The sequence below is a fragment of the Heteronotia binoei genome, chromosome 8, assembly GCF_032191835.1.
Source record: "Heteronotia binoei isolate CCM8104 ecotype False Entrance Well chromosome 8, APGP_CSIRO_Hbin_v1, whole genome shotgun sequence".
Lineage (NCBI taxonomy): Eukaryota > Metazoa > Chordata > Lepidosauria > Squamata > Gekkonidae > Heteronotia > Heteronotia binoei.
Window position 1 is genome coordinate 111,584,712 of NC_083230.1, and position 21,358 is coordinate 111,606,069.

The 21,358-nt window shown below is 46.1% G+C and overlaps 1 protein-coding gene across 2 annotated transcripts in view; it reads left to right on the plus strand.

Annotated features, from left to right (window-relative positions):
- The window catches only part of BCAT1 (branched chain amino acid transaminase 1), an 88,791-nt gene extending 69,682 nt beyond the window's left edge, over positions 1–19,109 (plus strand). For both annotated transcript variants that reach the window (XM_060244606.1, XM_060244607.1), the window contains 6 exons: positions 589–752; positions 3,639–3,781; positions 10,487–10,572; positions 13,209–13,349; positions 15,746–15,820; positions 18,974–19,109. In XM_060244606.1, the coding sequence (XP_060100589.1) occupies positions 589–752; positions 3,639–3,781; positions 10,487–10,572; positions 13,209–13,349; positions 15,746–15,820; positions 18,974–19,015 (651 nt within the window). In that variant the 3' untranslated portion in view covers positions 19,016–19,109. The remainder of the gene's footprint in view (positions 1–588; positions 753–3,638; positions 3,782–10,486; positions 10,573–13,208; positions 13,350–15,745; positions 15,821–18,973) is intronic.
- The last annotated feature ends 2,249 nt before the right edge of the window (positions 19,110–21,358 follow it).

The window sequence follows — 21,358 nt, forward strand, 5'->3', positions numbered from 1 at the left end:
TAGCCAATCCTCCTGGAGCTTACAGTAGTCCCCGTACTAACAGCCCTGTGAGCTCTTGGAGGATTGGCTACATCAGGGGTGTGTGGCCTAATATGCAAAGGACCTCCTGTTAGAATTCCATCCCTGTAGCCAATCCTCCAAGAGTTTACAGGACTCTTAGTACAGGGCCTACTGTAAGCTCCAGGAGGATTGGCTACATCAGGGGTGTGTGGTCTAATATGCAAAGAAGTTCCTGCTACAAAAAAAGCCCTGGCTACATCAATATGCAAAGGAATTCCTGCTATTAAAAAAAAACCAGGGTTATGCAGAAGATAAAGTAGAGGGGCAGGGGGATGATTTTCTAAACCCGCTGCAAGAAAAAAAGCAGAGTATAAGTGATGTAAATAGATATGAATAAATCAGAGAAGAGAGGTCAGTCATGCCCAGTGGCCTCTCTGAGATTATTCTAAGGTTTCTCCCCCCGCCCTGCCCCGCTTTCCAATTTATCTTCTGATCTTGTCTCCTCTAGAAAGGTGTTTGAATGTAGGTGCCTCCACCAGAAGTGAATCTGCTGTCAAGAAATTTTTTTCTTTTTCTTTGTCCTTTCAGCCATCCCTCGGAGTCAAGAAGCCATCCAAAGCCCTCCTGTACGTGATCCTAAGCCCCGTGGGGCCATACTTCTCATCTGGAAGCTTTAATCCCATATCCTTGTGGGCGGATCCAAAATACGTCAGAGCCTGGAAGGGAGGAACAGGGGACTGCAAACTGGGAGGGTAAGAGCATCTCGATACGAAAAACACCAGTGTTCTAAATTGAAAGACAATGGGTGCTTTCACACCCAATCAGGGCTTTTTTTGTAGCAGGAATTCCTTTGCATGCTAGGCTACACACCTTTGATGTAGCCAGTCCTCCAAGAGTTTACAGTAGGCCCTGTAATGAGAGCCTTGTAAGCTCATGGACGATTGGCTCCATTAGAGGGTTGTGGCCTAATATGCAAAGGAGTTGCTACCAAAAAAAAGCCCTGCTCTGAATAAACAATGCCCACTTTCAGTGCAATTTAGCAATCATTTGCAAGCGCATTTTGCTGTTTCACACAGTGACGTCCAATTGCAGAGTGTGTTGACAGTGGATTCAAAGTGCAATATTTAGTGTGTATGTAAAAGGGCCCATAGTCTTTAAGAAATAACATGAACCCACAATTTATTCTCATTACAGTTAGTCTTTTCAGATGGTACATCCACACGTACACAATCAAGCATCCATTCATTTTGGCGTGTGTGCTACTATTGCTGCTTCCAGTGTTTCCTGTCACTGTGTTGCCCAAATAGGGGCAATGCATGTGTTATTCATGCACACAGTTTGGTGCACATAAGAACGTAAGAAGAGCCCTGCTGGATTAGACCAGTGGTCCATCTGATCCAGCATCCTGTCTCACACAGTGGCCAACCAGTCACTGTGGCTGGCCAACAACAGAGCATAGAGGCCAAGACCCTTCTCCTGATGTTGCCTCCTGGCTCTGGGATTCAGAGGTTGACTATCTCTGAATGTGGAGGTTCCCTTTAATCACCATGGCTAGTAGCAGGGCTTTTTTTTTATTGTAGGAGGAGCTCCTTTGCATATTAGGCCACACACCCTTGATGTGGCCAATCCTCCAAGAGCTTACAGGGCTCTTAGTACAGCGCCTGCTGTAAGCTCCTGCAAGATTGGCTACATCAGGGGTGTGGCCTGATATGCAGACGGGTTTCTGCTACAAAAAAAAGCCCTGGCTGCCACCAAATGGCTGCTGTGGGAGGCGTAGCCCATCACAAAATGACTCCCACATCTTGCCTCAGTCACAGGGAAGATCCTTGGACCGTCGTGGCATCTGCTGCCAAAATGTTCTAAAGAATCTGTACAGCCATTCAGATCTCCAAGAGACAATCAGAAGCCTTGCTGAGCCAAAACCCCATCTGGCCTCATCGCCTTTCTAAAAACACCACATTTGGTGACCCCTATATTTGGCGACACCTTCCGGACAAAGTCACACACTTGAACTTCATGGTTTTGCACAGATTTGAACCTGGGTTCCTGCAGTCCTAGTCTAGGCCTCTAACCGCTACATCACTAGCTTCAAAGGGGAGACTGGATAAACGTATGGAGTGGTGGCTATTAGCCACAAGGTGGAATATTCTGTCTAGGGCAGTGATGCTCTGTATTCTTGGTGCTTGGGGGGTCACAGTGGGAGGGCTTCTGGAGTTCTGACCCCATTGGTGGACCAACTGATGGTATTTGAGTTTTGGCCACTGTATGACACAATGTTGGCTTGAATGGGCCTTTGGCCTGATCCAATGTGGCTTCTTTTATATTCTTATGTTCACACTATGTTCCCATCTATTGTGCTCAGTCAGGCCTGGATTCGGCTATGAACTTGAGGCAGAGACATGCTTTTGGACCTGGACCAACACACAGTGACTATGAATTAATCTTGCAGATGGGTTTTTTTGACAAAAGTGCCTTGTGCTGCCAGTCTCATGGTCTGGAGTTCTGAAAACAGCCTCGTAACGCATTGATGGCTCCGTTCTCCGGAAGCTGGTAGCATTCCTGCAATTTCCCTCTTCAGTATCATCAAATTGTGCCACCCGCTGCCAAGTTTAAGGGACAGGCCTGGCGGCAATCAGCGCCTTCCTTGGCTCGGGACAAAGACATCTGTGACCGTCTAGCAGCATACAGGCATTTGGGGAATGTGTTTGCCGGGTTCCAGGGGAACAACTGGCTGAAAGCCTGACAGTGTCCGGCAGTGCGAGCCAGAAGAACTGGGCCATAGGACAGCTGTTGGATGGGCGCTTGCAGCTAGCAGATAAGGCATCTTAGAATGTTTTTGTCTGAGCAAAGGAGAAAGATTCTTCCGGAATTTCTTGACTGGGAATGTGATATGAAAAGGGGCTTAAGTTGATCTAGCAACCGGAGACCCCAGCAGGTATCCTATTAGTTTTTAAGCTACAAATGGCAGCCACGGGGATGGTGGTGGTGGTCAGATTTTGGCTGAGGGATAGGGAGAAAAGTTAACCCTTTCTTTGTCTTTTTTTTAACCTCAGTCATACATAAGCCTATTCCAGTCATTGTCATTTCGGGGCTTTACTTAAAAGTGTCTGACTGCATTGCCTTGTAGCTTGTCTCTTAAACATATGCTTTCGGCATTTCCAGTTCTTTGGACTTTGGGGAAGGAAGTAATTACTCATGTTTGAATATTCTTTGCCTTTAAATGTTTAGAATATATCTCCAGACCAAGGGTGCCAAACTGTGGCTCAGGAGCCACATGTGGCCACATGAGAGCCAGTTTGGTGTAGTAAGTAAGTGTGCAGACTCTTATCTGGGAGAACCAGGTTCAATTCCCCACTCCTCCACTTGCAGCTGCTGGAATGGCCTTGGGTTAGCCATAGCTCTCACAGAGCTGTCCTTGAAAGGGCAACTTCTGGGAGAGTTCTCTCAGCCCCACCTACCTCACAGGGTGTCTGTTGTGGGAGAAGAAGATATTGTAAGCCACTTCTGAGACTCTTAATTCAGAGAGAATGTATAAATCTATGATCTTATTCTTATTCTTCTCTTTCACATATTGAGTGGCTCTCAAAGTACAAATATATAAATAATAATAGCCTGCCATTTTTTCCCATTTCCTTAAGGAACTATGGATCTTCTATATATGCCCAACGTGAAGCTATGGAGTTAGGGTGTCAGCAGGTTCTCTGGCTATATGGGGAAGACCATCAAATCACAGAAGTTGGGACCATGAATCTCTTCTTATACTGGCAGAATGAAGATGGAGGTAACAGTAGCATAGACCACTGTCTGGGGCTTTACCTCAGTTTTGACAACCATTTCTGTGGTAAACATTTAAACAAAATGGCTGTTTCATCTCTGAGCTTCAGGTACCATTCATCAGTTGGGGGTTTTACCTCAAATTTGACAACTATTTCTGTGGTAAACATTTGAACAAAATGACTGTTTCATCTCTGAGCTTTAGGTACTATTAATTGGTCTGGGGTTTTACTTCAGCGTTGACAACCATTTCTGTGGTAAACATTTGAGCAAAATGGTTGCTTCATCTCTGGGCCTCAGGTTCCATTCATCAGCGAAGCTTGACCTGACTAATTTTGTTATGAATCTAATGTTAATATCGACAGGATTGGAACCTTTGAAAACTGGAGTATTTTTTCACATTGCTCTGCTGAGCTGCAGGAGGGAAGAAAGGGAAACTAGGGCATGCAGAAAAACCAGGACATGTTTAATGGATGCTAACAGGAGATGTGATCCAGTTTAAGGCTACATGTCCTCTCATGCCCTACTTTAACGTCTTTCTCAGCTGCATCTGTGTGCTGAATATAACTTTTCTGATTTAGAAAAAAAGCTGATGATGGCATTCCCAGACTTCTCTGGGCACAGCTATTATTGAGTTCCCTTTTCTTCCCTCCCCAAACCTAGCCCTCCCCAAGCTTCATCCCAAAATCTTCAGGATTCTCCCAATCTAGATTTGGGAGCCCTAACCAATTATAGTGTGGTGGACTTTTCCTATTTCAAATTTTTTTAAATTGAATTTCAGTATAAAGAGGGAGAAAATAATGCAGGGATACAGAAGCAAGAAAAAAAAAGGTAGTTGGGGTGAGCATAAGACAAAGAAACACTAACCAACGAAGAAAAAGAGTCGCAGTAAATAACTATTAAATTTCTACCTTTCAAACATCATGTATAATTTTCCTACCTGTAAGTTTTAAATTTTAACTCAATACAACCATAACATCCTACAGTGTTATTATTTTGTTATATATTTTTGTTTATTACTTATGATATAAATCTGAACTATTAATTTTAATACCAACAGTGAGAAAAGCAAAACAAGTCAGCCACTAAATAAAACCCTCTGTAAGTTTTTGACCTCCTTAGTAATAAGTGCTAACTTTGTCACCAACAACAGTAATCATAAGCAGGGAAGATGTCCATAGTCTTTTGACCTTAATACTTCCTTAATTATTTCAAAAATAGGAGACAAAAGATAAGAATAACAAAAAGCCAAAATAAAACATAGCATAGAATAGCTTATCTATTTCAATATCAACAGAATCTGTTGTTAAAAGAAAACAAAAAAACAATATAAGAATAACCAGGAGCAGATCTTTCAAATATTCAAATACCTGTGACATCTGCTTTTATAATTTGACCCAAGTTAATTGCTTATCTAAGTTAAGTATTTGAGTATTTAATTTTATTAAGTTTTGGAGGATATATCTCCCATTTCCATAATCTTTTAAAAACTGAAAAGAGAGAAAAAAGGGTCACCAGTTTAATATGCAATGGCAGCATCATTTCCCATACTTATTGTTGCATGTATATTTTCCAAATAAGAAGTCATATATTCTCTATAATTCGCTCTCTGTTAAATTGCTCTATTTGCCTTTGTAGAATAAAAGGAAGAAAATCCCTAAATAAAAATGGCCTCTTCTTTCACCCTTATTTATTTTTACCCCTAGTAAAAATCATACACCTATATAACTTTTCCTCTGTTAATTACTCTATTTAGCTTTGGGAACATACAATCTGTAGCACCAAAAACAAATAGAGAGAACACATTTAAATTCTAAAGGTCTCATTGCGATTTCAAAGCTACACATCTCAATAGGTCTCGATTGTCCCTTTCAAGCCACTTAAAGTCGCACGACAAGTCCCTTTTATTAATTCCATGTTAACCGGCTACACGAAAGAGCAACAGTTTATAAGCCCTTCTTTCTGAAAGCTTTCCAAAATTTGGATTTCTTAAAGTAGTCTGCCTTTTCTCCCTTTCATGCATATGTCAATTTTATTAAAGCTGATGAAGTCCAGACCATCACTTCCTCCTGCAAAGATTTTAATCACATTTAATTTCCGTCTTTTTTTTGTAGCTACGCACGATGTCTCCATTTTGATTTTTTCCCGCTTCTTTCCCTCTGGGTCGTTTCCAACTTCTCCCATCTTCATAAACAACAGTGGGATCCTGTCATTGCTCCACTCATATATATTTTCTGTTTCGCTGTGTTTTAAAATAAAAATCTCCACTTTATCCTGTATTAACTCTGCCAATCGTCTGATTTCCTGCTTTAAGGAAGATATATCAACCATAATGTCTTTTTTATCACACGTTTCAGATTTACACTCCATCTTTGCAGTTTAGCTCAGACCAAAAAACAAAGTTAAAAAGCAGTTCCAAATAATCTCTAATTCGCCTCCAGCTCTGTGCTTTTCTCTTACAGTCCAGTTGTAATCAATTCCATACAAATCAGATATCAAAAGTATTCCTCTTGAAAATATGTCAGACTTTTATTCAGACCATATTAAGATAAGATAATATTCTCATTGTAGCTTATTTAATTGTAAGCCGAATCTGTTTGAATTTCTTACTCAGTCCCATTTGCATTCTTAATGGTTGCTAGATTTGTTCATTGTCTTTTAGAAGCCGCCCTCAGGGGGAAAAAGGAATGTTCAATTCCTCCCTTTCTCCTTTTCCTTTTGAACAATCCCAGTTGGCATTATAACAAAAGATCCATTAGTTGGTCGTAGTAAAGAGAAAGACTTACTTGCAGGATAACATTCCAATGTTTAAGGTAGGAGTATGCTGTAGTAAAAGCTTGTTAGAAAAGAAAAAGCAGTCGGGTATTCATCTCTTTCTGCCATCGTGGCTGCCGCAACGGTAGAGCTTCAGGGCAAACAGACGGAACAGAGATCAGCCGCCACTGTATCTCTGCCTTCTGTCGAGACCTTTGCTGTCAGAAGACTCCTCCAAAGTCTCCCTGGGGACACCACAGCCATGGCATACCTCCAACCGCCCGGTTCGGGGGGGCAGACAAGAGCGAGCTCCGCGGACCCCCACTGATCTTGAGATGCCAAACCCCGGAAGTCCTGTAGTGTGGTGGACTTTTAATTGATAGATATGTTTGGGGGCACAGAACAGTTGACTTTGCAAATTTTCACCAGAAAGGAACAGACAACATTTCCTGCCTGCATATATGGCTCACTCGCCTTTGTATGCATTTCAAATACCAAGTGATGTCATAGAGCAGGAGTGGCCAAACTGCAGCTTGGGAGCCACATGTGGCTTTTTCACATACATTCTGTGGCTCTCAAAGCCCCCACCATCTTGTCAGCCAGTTTGGAGAAGGTATTTCTCTCTTTAAAGCTGGTGGCTTGGAGAATGCATTTAAAATTGCTTTCCTTCCACCTCTCCACCTCCTCCATTTTCCTTCCTTCCTTCCTTCCTTCCTTCCTTCCTTCCTTCCTTCCTTCCTTCCTTCCTTCCTTCCTTCCTTCCTTCCTTCCTTCCTTCCTCCCTTCCTCCCTCTGTCCCTTCCTCCCTCCCTCTCTCCCTCCCTTCCTCCCTCCCTCCCTCCCTTCCTTCCTCCCTCCCTCCCTTCCTCCATCCCTCCCACTCTCCCTTCATTCCTCCCTCCCCTCCTCCCTCCCTCTCTCCCTTCCTTCCTCCCTCTGTCCCTTCATTCCTCCCTCTGTCCCTTCCTTCCTCTCCCTCCCGCCCTTCCTCTCTCCCTCCCTCCCTTCGTTCCTCCCTCCCCCTTCCTCCCTCTCTCCCTCCCTCCCTTCCTTCCTCCCTCCTTCCGTTCCTCCCTCTCTCCCTCCCTTCCTCCCTTCGTTCCTCCCTCCCTCCCTTCCTCTCTCCCTCCCTTCCTCCCTCCCTCCCTCTCTCCCTCTCTCTTCCTCCCTCTCTCCCTTCCTCCCTCCCTCTCTCCCTCCCTTTCTCCCTCCCTTCCTCCCTCCCTCTCTCCCTCCCTTCCTCCCTCCCTCTCTCCCTCCCTCTCTCCCTTCCTCCCTCCCTTCCTCCCTCCCTCTCTCCCTTCCTCCCTCCCTTCCTCCCTCCCTCTCTCCCTCCCTCTCTCCCTTCCTCCCTCCCTTCCTCCCTCTCTCCCTCCCTCTCTCCCTTCCTCCCTCCCTCCCTTCCTCCCTCTCTTCCTTCCTCCCTCCCTCTCTCCCTTCCTCCCTCCCTCCGTTCCTCCCTCCCTCTCTCCCTCCCTCCCTCAAACATCTAACATTCATGTTTTGTGACTCTCAGACATCTGATATATATTCTAGGTGGAATTAAGCAAGTTTGGCCACCCCTGTCATAGAGGATAGCTTGATGTTGTTTTGTGACATAAATACCTTATTTTTTAATTAAAAAAAAAAGACAAAATCTGCCTGAAGGCTGTGAGGGGCTTCCATACAGGCTGTTCCTCTTAGCTACAGTAGTTCCTTCAACTCTTCTCACACAAGTAAGGAGGGTGGTGCAGTTGCAGCCTGGGGCGGGGGTGTTTTTGGTTGTTTTTTTAGCATTGGCAAAATCTCTGAAGCCACATGGAACCAGCTTTGGCTGCAGTTCATAGGAAAGAGTGAGCATTTTTTGGCATCCCAGCGGCTGCACGTTGTCATGCTCTCAGTCGGGTACCAAAGGAAACAGATGTTGCTGCAGGCAAAGCTAGACTGGTGGGCACAATACATACATTTCCTGTGAAAATTTCATGCGAAAAGGGAGTTTAAAATGGCTCACAGGCACCCCACTCTCTGGCAGCCGGCTGGGTGAGCTGTCAAAGCATTACGAAAGCTCTTGAAAGCCAGTTTGTGACGGTTGCTACATTGGCTGCAGGGTAGGAGAATGTCAGGGTGGTCTGTTATCAGCAGCCTGGCGAGAAAGAAGAGGTAAAGATTGTGCAGAAGGCATCAGTAACTCATGTTCAGAGGTCCATGCTGTCTCTACTTGAGAGACAAACCCAACTACTGATAGTCTTAAAGTGTGATTGACACAACTGAAGTGTAGAAGCAGCTGTCCCAGTGTTCCAGTGAAGGGTAACGTTCCCTCTAAGCTCTGCAGTCTTGTGAGCAAAAATTCTACTTTGTGAGCTACTGGCATTAAAGCTGTGAGCTCCTGCATACATTAATTTGCTCTGGGGCCATTTTTCCTGAGCTAAGACAAAAATGTGTGAGCTGGAGACTAAAAATCTGTGAGCTAGCTCACACTAGCTCAGCTTAGAGGGCACACTAGTGAAGGGTACCTGTGTTACTCCGCTGCAGTGCAAACAAGAATCTTGTGATCCACTGCCAACTGCTGCATTTATTGCGGCATAAGCTTTTCAGGGAGGGGCAGTTGCTTGTTGATCGAGCATCTGCTTGGCATGCAGAAGGTTCAATCCCCAACTTCTCCAACATTTGACACAATTTAAAATATATAAATTATAAATAGGAAACAGGAGTTTGCCATTCTGTTTCCCTAGAACATTAATTCTTCCTTACGAATTTGAGAGCCACCATCCCTTTTTCTTGCTTGTCTCTTGCTGGCTCAAGGCATATCGTCTTCTGAGGCTTTTGGTTCACCACTGCAAGCAACTGGAGTTTTGCCACAGCACACCCAGAGGCCAGGACAGGCTAATTGGACTTCCAGTAGTGACATATACATCTTGGGGGAGGGTCCATGGCCCAGTGGGAAGAGCCTCTGCTTGGCATGCAGAAGGTCCCATGTTCAATTGTGGCATCTCTAGTTAAAAGGACCAGACAGTGGGTGATGTAAAAGCAAGGCTTTTTTTGTAGGAGGAACTCCTTTGCATATTAGGCCACACACCTCTGATGTAGCCAGTTCCTCTGGAGCTTACAGTAGGCCTGTAAGCTCTTGGAGGATTGGCTACATCAGGGTGTGTGGCCTAATATGCAAAGGAATTCCTCCTACAAAAAAGCACTGTGTAAAAAACCTCTGTCTGATACACCGGATAGCTGTGGCCGGTCTAAGTAGACAGTACGGACCTTGGTGGACCAATGGTCTCATTTATTATAAGGCAGCTGTTTCATGTGTTCAAAAGAGAGCCAGCGTGCCATATTTTTTGGCTATGGAGAACCAGGTTCAACTGTTAGCATGCGCAGATATCCACTCGTTGGCTTGGAACTGAAGTGTATAAATGCGAGGAAGGAATGAAGATCAGAACTAGAAAAGGCAAAGAGTAAGCCATTTACCAAGCATAGTATGTCGTTGGTTAGGCCCAGTTTGGAGATGTTCGGGTCTCTGGATGATCAGGCCCAGGGGTGTGTTGGACTGCAAGGAACATGGATAGCTCATGACTCAGCTGGGGGTGTGTGGAGAAATGTTCCCTCTAAGCTGCGACATATTGTGAGCAAAAATTCCACTTTGTGAGTTACCGGCATCAAAGCTGCGAGCTACTGCTTATATCAGTTTGCTCTCAGGCCGTTTTTCCTAAGCGAAGACAAAAATGTGTGAGCCAGAGGCCAAAATACTGTGAGCTAGCTCACACTAACACAGCTTACAGGGAACACTGGTGTGGAGGTGCCAGTTGTATGCCCCGTGTTTCCACGCGGGGGGGGGGGGGGGCGGTACGTGCCACGATTAACACAGTCGCAGCAGCAATGATAAAGGCCATTGGGGTGGTGCAAATTGCATGGACTGTGTGACTTTTTTAAAAGGAGAGTTTCATTTATGATTTTTAAACAAGGCCGCTGTTTTTTGTATTGACAGAGGAGGAACTGGCAACCCCGCCCCTAGATGGCATCATTCTCCCTGGCGTGACGAGGCAGAGCATTTTGGATCTGGCGCACAAGTGGGTAGGTGGTCTGCTACCAGTGGCTTTCCAAACTCTACATTCGGGGCATCTTTTCTATGGTTGCCATGGAAGTCATGGAATATTGCAGAGGATTCTGGGACAGGTTCACTAAGTGCATACACAGACTGACCAGGCCTGTGAAGCTCAGCTGTCCCACATGAACTGCATACCCTAGAATTCACACCACACTATGACTGGAAGTTATAGAAGTAGGAAAAATTTGGATTCCGTAGCACCACAAATACATTTTTTCCCCAGTGTAGAAGCTTTTGTAGATAGCTGCCCTGGCATGGATAGCCCAGGCTAGCCCGATCCTGTCAGATCTCGAAAGTTAAGCTGGGTCAGCCCTGGTTACTTACTACTCGGATGGAAGACCACCAAAGAAGTCCAGGGTCGCTATGCAGAGGCAGGCAATGGCAAACCACCTCTGAACATCTCTTGCCTTGAAAACCCTACATTATCACCATCAGTTGGCTGCAACTTGATGGGTGGGGTGGGGGAATAAAGAAAAGGCTTTCGTAAGTCAGAACTCACAGACGTAGGAGAAGCTGACTGTCAGTTGAGTTTGGCTGGAAGTACTTTTGGAGAAACCCTTGTTAATGTCCTGAAGAAGCTCAGCATCCCGAGAACACAGTTTGAGACCCAAGTCAGTAGTAGGATTTCCTGCAGTGTTTTTCACCTTCTAACAAAATCCAGCAGTGTTTTTCACCTTCTAACAAATTCCTGCAGTGTTTTTCACCTTCTAACAAAATCCAGCAGAGCCATCCGTTTCTCCATTCGTGTTCGATACCACCACTTATTCAGATTTGTCGCCCACCCTGTGTCTAATTGCAGTGAAAGCAATCCATCTCAAAGGAATCCTGAGCCAGCAGTTCGGCTAGAATTCGCTAATTTGTCATAATTTTGTTCCGCTGGATGTAGGAAGAGGTTAATTCTCCTTGGCCACATGAACTCAGGGATCAAATTTCCCTTGGAAACATGGAGGGACAAATAGTTTCTCAAAAATTTCTATAGACCAGTAGTCCCCAACCTTTTTGCACCAGGGACTGGCCCCAGGGCCCGGCAGCCTACCACAGCCCCAGGGCCGGCAGGGTGGGGGCAATTCGGCCTCTCCACCCCGCCCCCCGTCCTGTGGTGCAGTGAAGCCTCATTGCCCCCCCCCCCCCTTCGTGGCACCTCCTCCTCCCTCCGTTTTCACAATGTTGAGGCTGGGGAAGGGGCTGTGAAGTGCCTTCTAGGCTCTGTAAAGGCCATCCCCCTCCCCCGCCAATCAGCTGACTGGCGGGGAAACTGCAGCAGCAGTGGCTCGCTGAAAAAGCCGTGCTGGCCTTGCCTCCTTCCCACTTCCTTCCTCCACCCAGGAAGGAAGTGGGAAGGAGGCAAGGGCACTGCAGCTTTTTCAGTGCGTTGCTGCTGCCACAGTTTCCCATCAGTCAGCTGATCGGCGGGGGGGTGGGGGGGGTCAGCCTTTACAGAGCCCGGAAGGGGCTTCAGGGTCCCTTCCCCAGCCTTAACAGTGTGAAAACAGACAGAGGAGGAGGCGCTGCGGGAGGGGGGAGGCGCCTCAGGGACGCGGCGAGGCTGGGCAGCCTGGTTGCTAACAAGCCGCGGCCCGGGGATTGAGGACCCCTGCTATTGACCTATGAAGCTGCATCCTATTGAGTCCAGCTTAATTTAATACTGTCCACTGAGAGCAGAAGTCGCTCTTAAGGCCTCAGGCAGAGGACCTTTCCCAGCCTTGGTATCGGAAGTTCTCAGAGATGTCTTAAAAACCACAAAACAGGAATAAGTAGCTTTAAAAGATTTGTGGAGAGTAAATCTACCAGTGGCCACTAGCCAGGGTGACTGATGGGAATCTCCACATTCAGAAGCAATAAGCCTCTGAATCCCAGAGCCAGGAGGCAACATCAGGGGAAGGCCTCGTCCTCTGTGCCCTGTTGGTCCTCTAGAGCAGGGGTGGCCAACGGTAGCTCTCCAGATTTTGTTTTTGCCTACAACTCCCATCAGCCCCAGCGATTGGCCATGCTGGCTGGGGCTGATAGGAGTTGTAGGCAAAAAAAAAAATCTGGAGAGCTACCGTTGGCCACCCCTGCTGTAGGCTCATTGAGCAGGGGCTGTACTAGATGGCCTGTATGGCCCCTTCCAACTCTGTGATCCTACATAAAATGGCCTTGTAGGGTTTTCAAGGCAAAAAACAAAAAAAAAGTTATTTGCCTTTGTCTGCCTCTGCAGAGCGATCCTGGATTTCCTTGCTGGTCTCCCATCCAAATACTAACCAGGGCTGACCATGCCTAGCTTATGAGGTCTGACGAGATTGGGCTAGCCTGGGCCATCCAGTTCAGGGCCTCCTACCAGCTAGGTCTATGTTTTTGCTGACTTTCTGCTTCGCCACCCAAAAGAGGGCCTTTGGCCCAGGGGTGGAATTCTAGCAGGAGCTCCTTTGCATATTAGGCCACACCCCTCTGATATAGCCAATCCTTCAAGAGCTCACAAGGCTTTTTTGTAAGCTTTGGAGGATTGCTACATCGGGTGGGGGGGGTGGCCTAATACGCAAAGGAGCTGCTGTTAGAATTCCACCTCTGCTTTAGCCCATTAAAAGCTCATTCGGTAGTCCTGTCTCTCTTTTTCCCTGTGCAGGGAGAATTTAAAGTATCAGAGCGATACATCACCATGAGCGATTTGATAGCTGCCTTGAAGGATCGCCGAGTGAAGGAGATGTTCGGTGCCGGAACAGCTTGCGTCGTGTGCCCTATTTCAACAATACTGTATCTGGGTGAGGTGAGGATGAGAGGCTTTTGTTTCATTTCTCAGCTTAAGCTGCTTTTCTCTCTCTCTCTTTCTCTCTCTCTCTTTTTCGAGCTGGAATGCACAGGAACACCGTTCCGGCTGGCTTGGCGTCAGAGGTGTGGCCTAATATTTATTTATTACTTTCAATTTCTATCCCGCCCTCTCCGCAAGCGGACTCAGGGCAACCAACCGTTCAGATATATAATTACAATTTAAAACCAATAAAATACAATTACATTTAAAACATTTTATGGTGCTGTACAACTACTATATAGGCGGGATCTTTCGTTTCTGATAGCGATCCTATAATGATCCTAGCTTCTCAGTGGTGTAGGGTGACAGTGCTCTCCCGGAGAGATGTTGAAGGCCTGTCGGAATAATTCTGTTTTACAGGCCCTGCGGAATTGAGAGAGATCCTGCAAGGTCTTTATGGCCTCCTGAAGGGCATTCCACATTTTGGGTGCTGCCACCGAGAAGGCCCTAGCCCATGTGGAACACAGCCTGCATAATGGGGTGCAAATGAATTCCTGCTGGGCTTTTTCTACAAAAAAAGAGTCCTGAGCTTAAGTAATTACTGAGATCGGCAAAAGAATCCCTTGTGGAATTTGGGACTGTATCTAATAGAGCACTGTGTGAAACTTGGATGTTTAGCTTAGTGATGGGCAATGTGTTCCCTCTAAGCTGCAGAGTCTTATGAGCAAAAATTCTGCTTGGTGAGCTACTGGCATGAAAGTTGTGAGCTGCTGGCATTAAGGTTGTGAGCTACTGCATAAATTATTGTGCTTTGCAGTCATCCTTCCTGAGCTAAGACAAAAATGTGTGAGCTGGAGGCTAAAAATCTGTGAGCTAGCCTATGCTCACTCAGCTTAGAGGGAACCCTGGTGGTGTGTATATTTTACAAGTGAAGCACCCAATCCACCCAGATACTATGCTCAACCTTTAGGGCCTTCCTCCGAGTACCAACCCCTCAAGAGGATCAGAGAGTGGGAACTGGGGTAGGGCCTTTTTGGTGGTGGCCTCCTGTCTTTGAAACAACCTCCCTGCTGTGGCCCCCTGACGCCACATTTGCCATCTTTTGGGCACCAGGTTAAGGCAGTCCTCTTTGCAGAGACCTTTGAAGACCTCCCTGGCTATGCAGGGGTTCATTCTGATTAGCCAGGTGTTTTTCTGATCTTGCACTTTGTGCCAGATCTTTTGGAATCAGGTCTATTGTTCATCAGTGTTTTTATCTTAAATTAATGTTTAATGTTTTTATCTGCTGTATGTTATTGCTTTATATTTGTTGTAAACTGCCCAGAGAACTTTGGCTTTATAGAAATGTAATAAATAACAAAATAATAAGTGACTGTACAGTGTAGCGGTCAGAGCGCTGGATTGAATGACCCGTGGGCCAGTCACACACTGCCTCAGCATAACCTCACAGCCACTTTGGATCTCCATCAGAGAGAAAAGCAGGGTATAAATGAAGTAAATCATAGAATCATAGAGTTGGAAGGTACCCTCAGGGTCATCAAGTCCAACCCCCCGCAGGGTATAAATGAAGTAAATCATAGAATCATAGAGTTGGAAGGTACCCTCAGGGTCATCAAGTCCAACCCCCCGCACATTACAGGAAATTCACAAACACCTCCCCCTAAGTTCACAGGATCAGCATTGCTGTCAGATGGCCATCTAGCCTTTGTTTAAAAACCTTCAAGGAAGGAGAGCCCACCACCTCCTGAGGAAGCCTGTTGCACAGAGGAACTGCTCTAATGGTCAGGAAGTTCTTCCTAATGTTGAGCTGGAAACTTTTCTGATTTAATTTCAACCCACTGGTTCTGGTTCTACCTTCTGGGGCCACAGAAAACAGTTCTGCATCATCCTTTATATGACAGCCCTTCGAGTACTTGAAGATGGTGATCATATCACCTCTCAGCTGCCTCCTCTCCAGGCTAAATATGCCCAGTTCCTTCAGCCTTTCAAATCTATTGAAACTGCGGAGGGGACAGGATTTCCAGTTTATTTGCAAGACAGACACTGAAATGATGGTCAGGGCCTGGGAGACAGAGATACCTTGATTTTTAGTTGTTTATTTGTTAGTTTTAAACATTTCTGTCCCGTTTTTACAAATGTAATAGAACTTATGGTTTTTCTTTTGAATGGCTGACCAGTCTCAGGATCATTCTTAAGAGAGACAAAGAGAAAAGTTCTTCCTTTCTGCCTCCATCGCTACTAATTTTCTTTGTCTTTCTTTTTTCTGCTTGTGCACCTCATGCAGTCCACAAAAGCCAGAACCTTTGACTAGATGTATTTCTTTGTGCCAAAATACAGTTCATGAACTGATTTTTTTTGTATGTGTGTCTGTATGTGTAACATTTGTATAATGCTTGCACGTTTCCTTCTCCTAGCATTTGCACATTCCAACCATGGAGAACGGACCTCAGCTAGCTACCCGTTTTTTGAAACAGCTGACCGATATCCAAGTAAGGGTCTCGATTCTTTCCTGGGATAACTGTGCAAGGGAAGAGAAGAAGAAGCATCTAGTAGCTTTTTTTACTGGGGGATGTGACCCTCTCCAGAGAGCCAGTTTGGTGTAGTGGTTAAGTGCACCGGCTCTTATCTGGGAGAACCGGGTTTGATTCTCCACTCCTCCACTTGCAGTTGCTGGAATGGCCTTGGGTTAGCCATAGCTCTCGCAGAGCTGTCCTTGAAAGGCCAGCTTCTGCAAGAGCTCTCTCAGTCCCACCTACTTCATAGGGTATCTGTTGTGGGGGAGGAAGGTAAAGGAGATTGTAAGCTGCTCTGAGAGTCAGAGTGAAGGGCAGGGTATAAATCCAATATCATCATCTTCTTCTTCTTCTCCTCCTCCTCCTCTTCCTCCTCCTCCTTTGCAAACTGAGGGTCCCACATTTGGTCCCTGGCCTCTCCAGTTCATAGGATCAGGTGATGCCAGAGACCTCAGCCAGAGACCCCGAAGAGCCACTGCCCGTCCAAGTGGACAGTACTGATTCAGATAAAACAATTGTCTAATGTCAAATGTACACATTAAAAAATTGTAAGGCACACACCTACAAAATGTAATTGTGTAGTGGACCACAGAAAAAGAGGCACAGTGCCATTCTAAGTTATGTCCTTCTAAGTCCAGTTTTGTCCTTCTAAGTCACAGAAGGATGTAACTTGAAGAAGAAAACTGCAGATTTATACCCCGCCCTCTTCTCTGAATCAGAGATTCACCATGACTTCTCTGAATCAATATTCAGAGAGGCTTACAATCTCCTACTCCCCCCACAACAGACACCCTGTGAGGTGGGTGGGGCTGAGAGAGTTGAACATATATGAAGCTGCCTTCTACTGAAACAGACCCTTGGTCCATCAAAGTCAGTATTGTCTTCTCAGACTGGCAGCGGCTCTCCAGGGTCTCAAGCTGAGGTTTTTCACACCTATTTGCCTGGACCCTTTTTTTTGGAGATGCCAGGGATTGAACCTGGGACCTTCTGCTTCCCAAGCAGATGCTCTACCACTGAGCCACCGTCCCTCCCCAGTTCTTGCAGCAGCTGTCCTTTCAAGGACAACCTCTGCCAGAGCTATGGCTGACCCAAGGCCATTGCAGCAGCTGCAAGTGGAGGAGTGGGGAATCAAACCCGGTTCTCCCAGATAAGAATCCGCACACTTAACCACTACACCAAACTTGGTTTAGAATTGTGCTGGCAGAGCACTAGCAGGGAACAACAGGCAAGGTTGCTCACGCTGTTGGCTCAGCTGTGGGTTTCTAATGATAAGAACATACGAAGAGCCCTGCTGGATCACATACACGCATACGTACATAAAGCTGCCTTATACTGAATCAGACCATTGGTCCATCAAAGTCAATCCTCAGACTGGGATCAGCTCTCCAGGGTCTCTGGTAGAGATCTTGTGCGTCAACTGGAGAAGCTGGGGATTGAACCTGGGACCTGCTGCTTGCAAAGCAGATGCTCTACCACTGAGCAATGGCCCTGGTGGTTCATCTAGTCCTGCATCCTAAGAATGTCTAATGGGGAGGAGGGACGGTGGCTCAGTGGTAGAGCATCTGCTTGGGAAGCAGAAGGTCCCAGGTTCAATCCCTGGCATCTCCAAAAAAGGGTCCAGGCAAATAGGTGTGGAAAACCTCAGCTTGAGACCCTGGAGTGCCGCTGCCAGTCTGAGAAGACAATACTGACTTTGATGGACCAAAGGTCTGATTCAGTATAAGGCAGATTCATATGTTCATATGTTCAATGTAATAGCCCTGCTGGATTAGATCAGTGGTTTGGCTAGTCTAGCACCCTGTCTCACACAGTGGCCAACCAGTTCCTCTGGACAGCCAACAACCGAGCAGAGAAGCTGAGACTGTTTCTGGTTGCCTGCTGGCATTGGGATTCAGATATTGACTGTCTCTGTAGGTAGAGGTTCCCTTTAGTCACCATGACTAGTAGCCCCTAATAAATCTATTCTTCATGAATCTGCCTCATCCCCAAGCATCAGATTCAGTGGGAGCTCACAGGAGTGCAGCTCCTGAACCCTTCTGAAAGTTCCTCCTCCTCCTCTTTAGAGTTCCGCCTCCTTGTCCATTGAATAGTATGTGCAGCTGCATAACAATCCCTGGATGAGCTCCACTACCTATTTTTCTACAAAATGACCCCTGCTCATTCCCATTTAAAACCATCTATGCCTATGACCATTATTATTTGGGCAGAGACAGTGGCTCAGTGGTAGAGCATCTGTTTGGTAAGCAGAAGGTCCCAGGTTCAATCCCTGGCATCTCCAACTAAAAAAGGATCCAGGCAAGTAGGTGTGAAAAACCTCAGCCTGAGACCCTAGAGAGCCGCTGTCAGTCTGAGTAGACAATACTGACTTTGATGGACCGAGGGTCTAATTCAGCATAAGGCAACTTCATATGTTCATTATATCCTATGATAGCAAATTCCACATTTTATTCATTTGCGTAAATAATTGTTTCCTTTTGTCCACCATGAATCGATTCAGCTTCATTATATGGGCTTTGAGCTGTAGTATTTTAATTCGTTCACTGTCCCCCGCTTAGGTCAAAGAGCCAGTTTGGTGTAGTGGTTAATTGCGCAGACTCTTATCTGGAAGAACCGGGTTTGATTCCCCACTCCTCCACTTGCACCTGCTGGAATGGCCTTGGGTCAGCCATAGCTCTTGCAGAATTGTCCTTGAAAGGGCAGCTGCTGTGAGAGCTCTCAACCCCACCCACCTCACAGGGTATCTGTTGTTGGGGGAAGAAGATAAAGGAGATTATAAGCTGCTCTGAGACTCTGATTCTTTTTTTTCCCCAGTTTAAGTTTTTATTGATTTTTTAAAAACTTAAGTGACATAACAAACAAGGAGTTTCATTCCGAGCATTACAAACAATTAGTGTGTGAGATCAACGTATGTACATATTAATATATTGATGACTCCATCTTTCTCAAATTTACATTTTAGGTTTCCTGAATAGTTAATTAAAAGCTAATGATCCTTAGTCGAATATATTTAAAATACTGATAAGGGATAGAATAAACACATTTGTGTAAACTGAGATTTTGATTCAGAGAGAAGATGGGGTATAAATCTACAGTCTTCTTATTATTATGCTCTTTCTTTTCTTCTTGTAGTATGGAAGAGAAGACAGCGAGTGGACGGTTGTGGTGTCCTGAACAGGATGGGCAGTGAAGGATCAGACCTCCTGGAAAACAGACGAAGGCAGGCCGACGCACCATCTGACGGATGACCAGTTGTACCATAGCTCCACATAGCGTAGTCCGTGTGTTATCACTTTATTCCTGGGCTTGGGGGGGGGGGGAGTGATACTCCACGTGCCAGAGAGTGTGATCTCAATCGTTTTGATTTTCTACTGTGGTTTTTGCTCTAGAGTAGAAATCTGTCTTCTGGTAGAGGTGCTAGATGTAAGCAATAGACACTTTCCTGACAGTTTTCTTGGTGCCCTCCCCTTGTTTCCTCGGTACAGTCGACAGGTGTGTTTAAAAGTTCTTCAACTGCTCTTCAGGCTGAGCCCTCTTTTGTGTTACTTAACTTTTTGAACCACAGATGAGGTGGCTCTCTCTATGGCACAGTTGCCAAATGGCTCAGAGGTAACCTGATTACCTCAGAGGTAACCTGATTTACCTCATCACTCCCAGCTTGGGATGATGATAAAACTCTTCTGGTTTTGTTTGCTTGTTTTTAATCTTTTCTACTGTTATCTCCGAATGTCACAGGGACATTTCTCTGAAACTCCCCAAACACTTTTTACTTCTCTTGTTTGACACTTTGGTCACGGAGACTATGTCTCCTAGCCACAGAATTTCTAAGTTAGAATGATTGGATCTGCATTCTCCTTTGGTGCCTGGTGACACCATGCCTTGGGTGAATTCCAGTTAGAGGTAACCTGATTACCTCATCATTCCCAGCTTGGGATGATGATAAAACTCTTTTGGCTTTGTTTGCTTGTGTTTAATCTTTGTACTGTTATCTCTGACTGTCACAGGGACATTTCTCTGAAATGCTTTTTACTTCTCTTGTTCGACACTTTGGTTGTGGAAACCATGTCTTCAAGCCACAGAATTTCTAAATTAGAACAATTGGATCTGGATTTCCCTTTGGTGCCTGATGACGCCATGCCGTGGGTGAATTCCAGTTACCCTTTCCCCCCTCCTCGGTAAAACAATTCGGCAGTCACTGTGGGGTACTTGTGGAGCCAGCCCAAGGATTGGGGGCACCCTAGGCCAGGAAGTCTGAGTTGCCCCTCCATGGAGAGGCAAGAAGATGGAACCCACCCAACCTCCTTGGTTCCCCCATGATGGGCTGCAGTGAAAAACCATTGCTCGCCCTCCTAATCCCCTAGCAGTAGGGCGAGGTGACTGCCCTCGTTGTCCCCTGGCTGCAGTGTATAGCAATGCCCGCCCTTATCTCATGGCAGAGGGATCCCTACTAGCCACCTAAGGGTGCTTCCAGAGGCAGAACCCATTTTCCTGGGAGCGGCCAATCTGGTTTCACCCCTCCGCCTCTGGAGCCCTAGGTAATCACCTAGGGCTGCCTAAGGAACAGACCACCCCCGGTTATCTAGGGAACTAAATGGTCTGGGAGACTCCAATAAACAATAAATTCCTTTGCCTCCACATATTGAGCCTGGTGCAGGACTTTTTTTGTAGCAAGAATTCCTTTGCATATTAGGCCACCCCCCCAATGTAGCCAATCCTCCTGGAGCTTACAGTAGGCCCTGTACGAAGAGCCCTGTAAGCTCTTGGAGGATTGGCTACATCAAGGGGGTGTAGCCTAATATGCAAAGGAGTTCCTGCTACAAAGAACAGCCCTGGCAGGGTGGATTTTGAAGGCATCGCTAGATGCGTGAGAGTTGCACAATCCGTTATGCTTTAAATCCCACTAAGAGGACCAAATTCTTTCTAGCTCTTCCCTCGTACTCAGGGCTCTTTTTCTAAGAGCTCCTCTGCATATTAGGCCACGCCCCCTGATGTAGCCAATCCTCCTGGAGGTTATGGTAGGCCCTGTACTAAGAGCCCTCTAAGCTCTTGGAGGATTGGCTACATCAGGGGGGCGTGGCCTAATATGCGGAGATGCTCCTGCTAGAAAAAGAGCCCTGCTCGTACTGATTGCAAAGCTTGTTCCCATGGAATGTGATCATCCGCCGAATCTCCTGCAGGCAGCCCTAGTGCTTGCGGTTCCCACAAACACATCACAGGTCAAACTTGTGAAAGGTCAGTAAGAACCTGACCTTAGCAACGGTCTCCTGGATTTCATGGAACTCCACGTACTGGACCCAAAAAAGTAACACAGCCTCATGAACAAAGCATATTAATTGTCAGACAGTCTGTGTAGATTAGTGGCTGTACCTGCTTTTTCAATGAAATATCTGTCTCCCTCCGTCTACAAATAGCTTTGCGGCTTTCCGGGCAGTAGGGCTTAAGCCAGGCTGTAAGTCCCTAAGCCCCAGAACTGCCTAACCAGCTGCCTAATCCTGGCTTCTCAGTGATGGCCTGTGC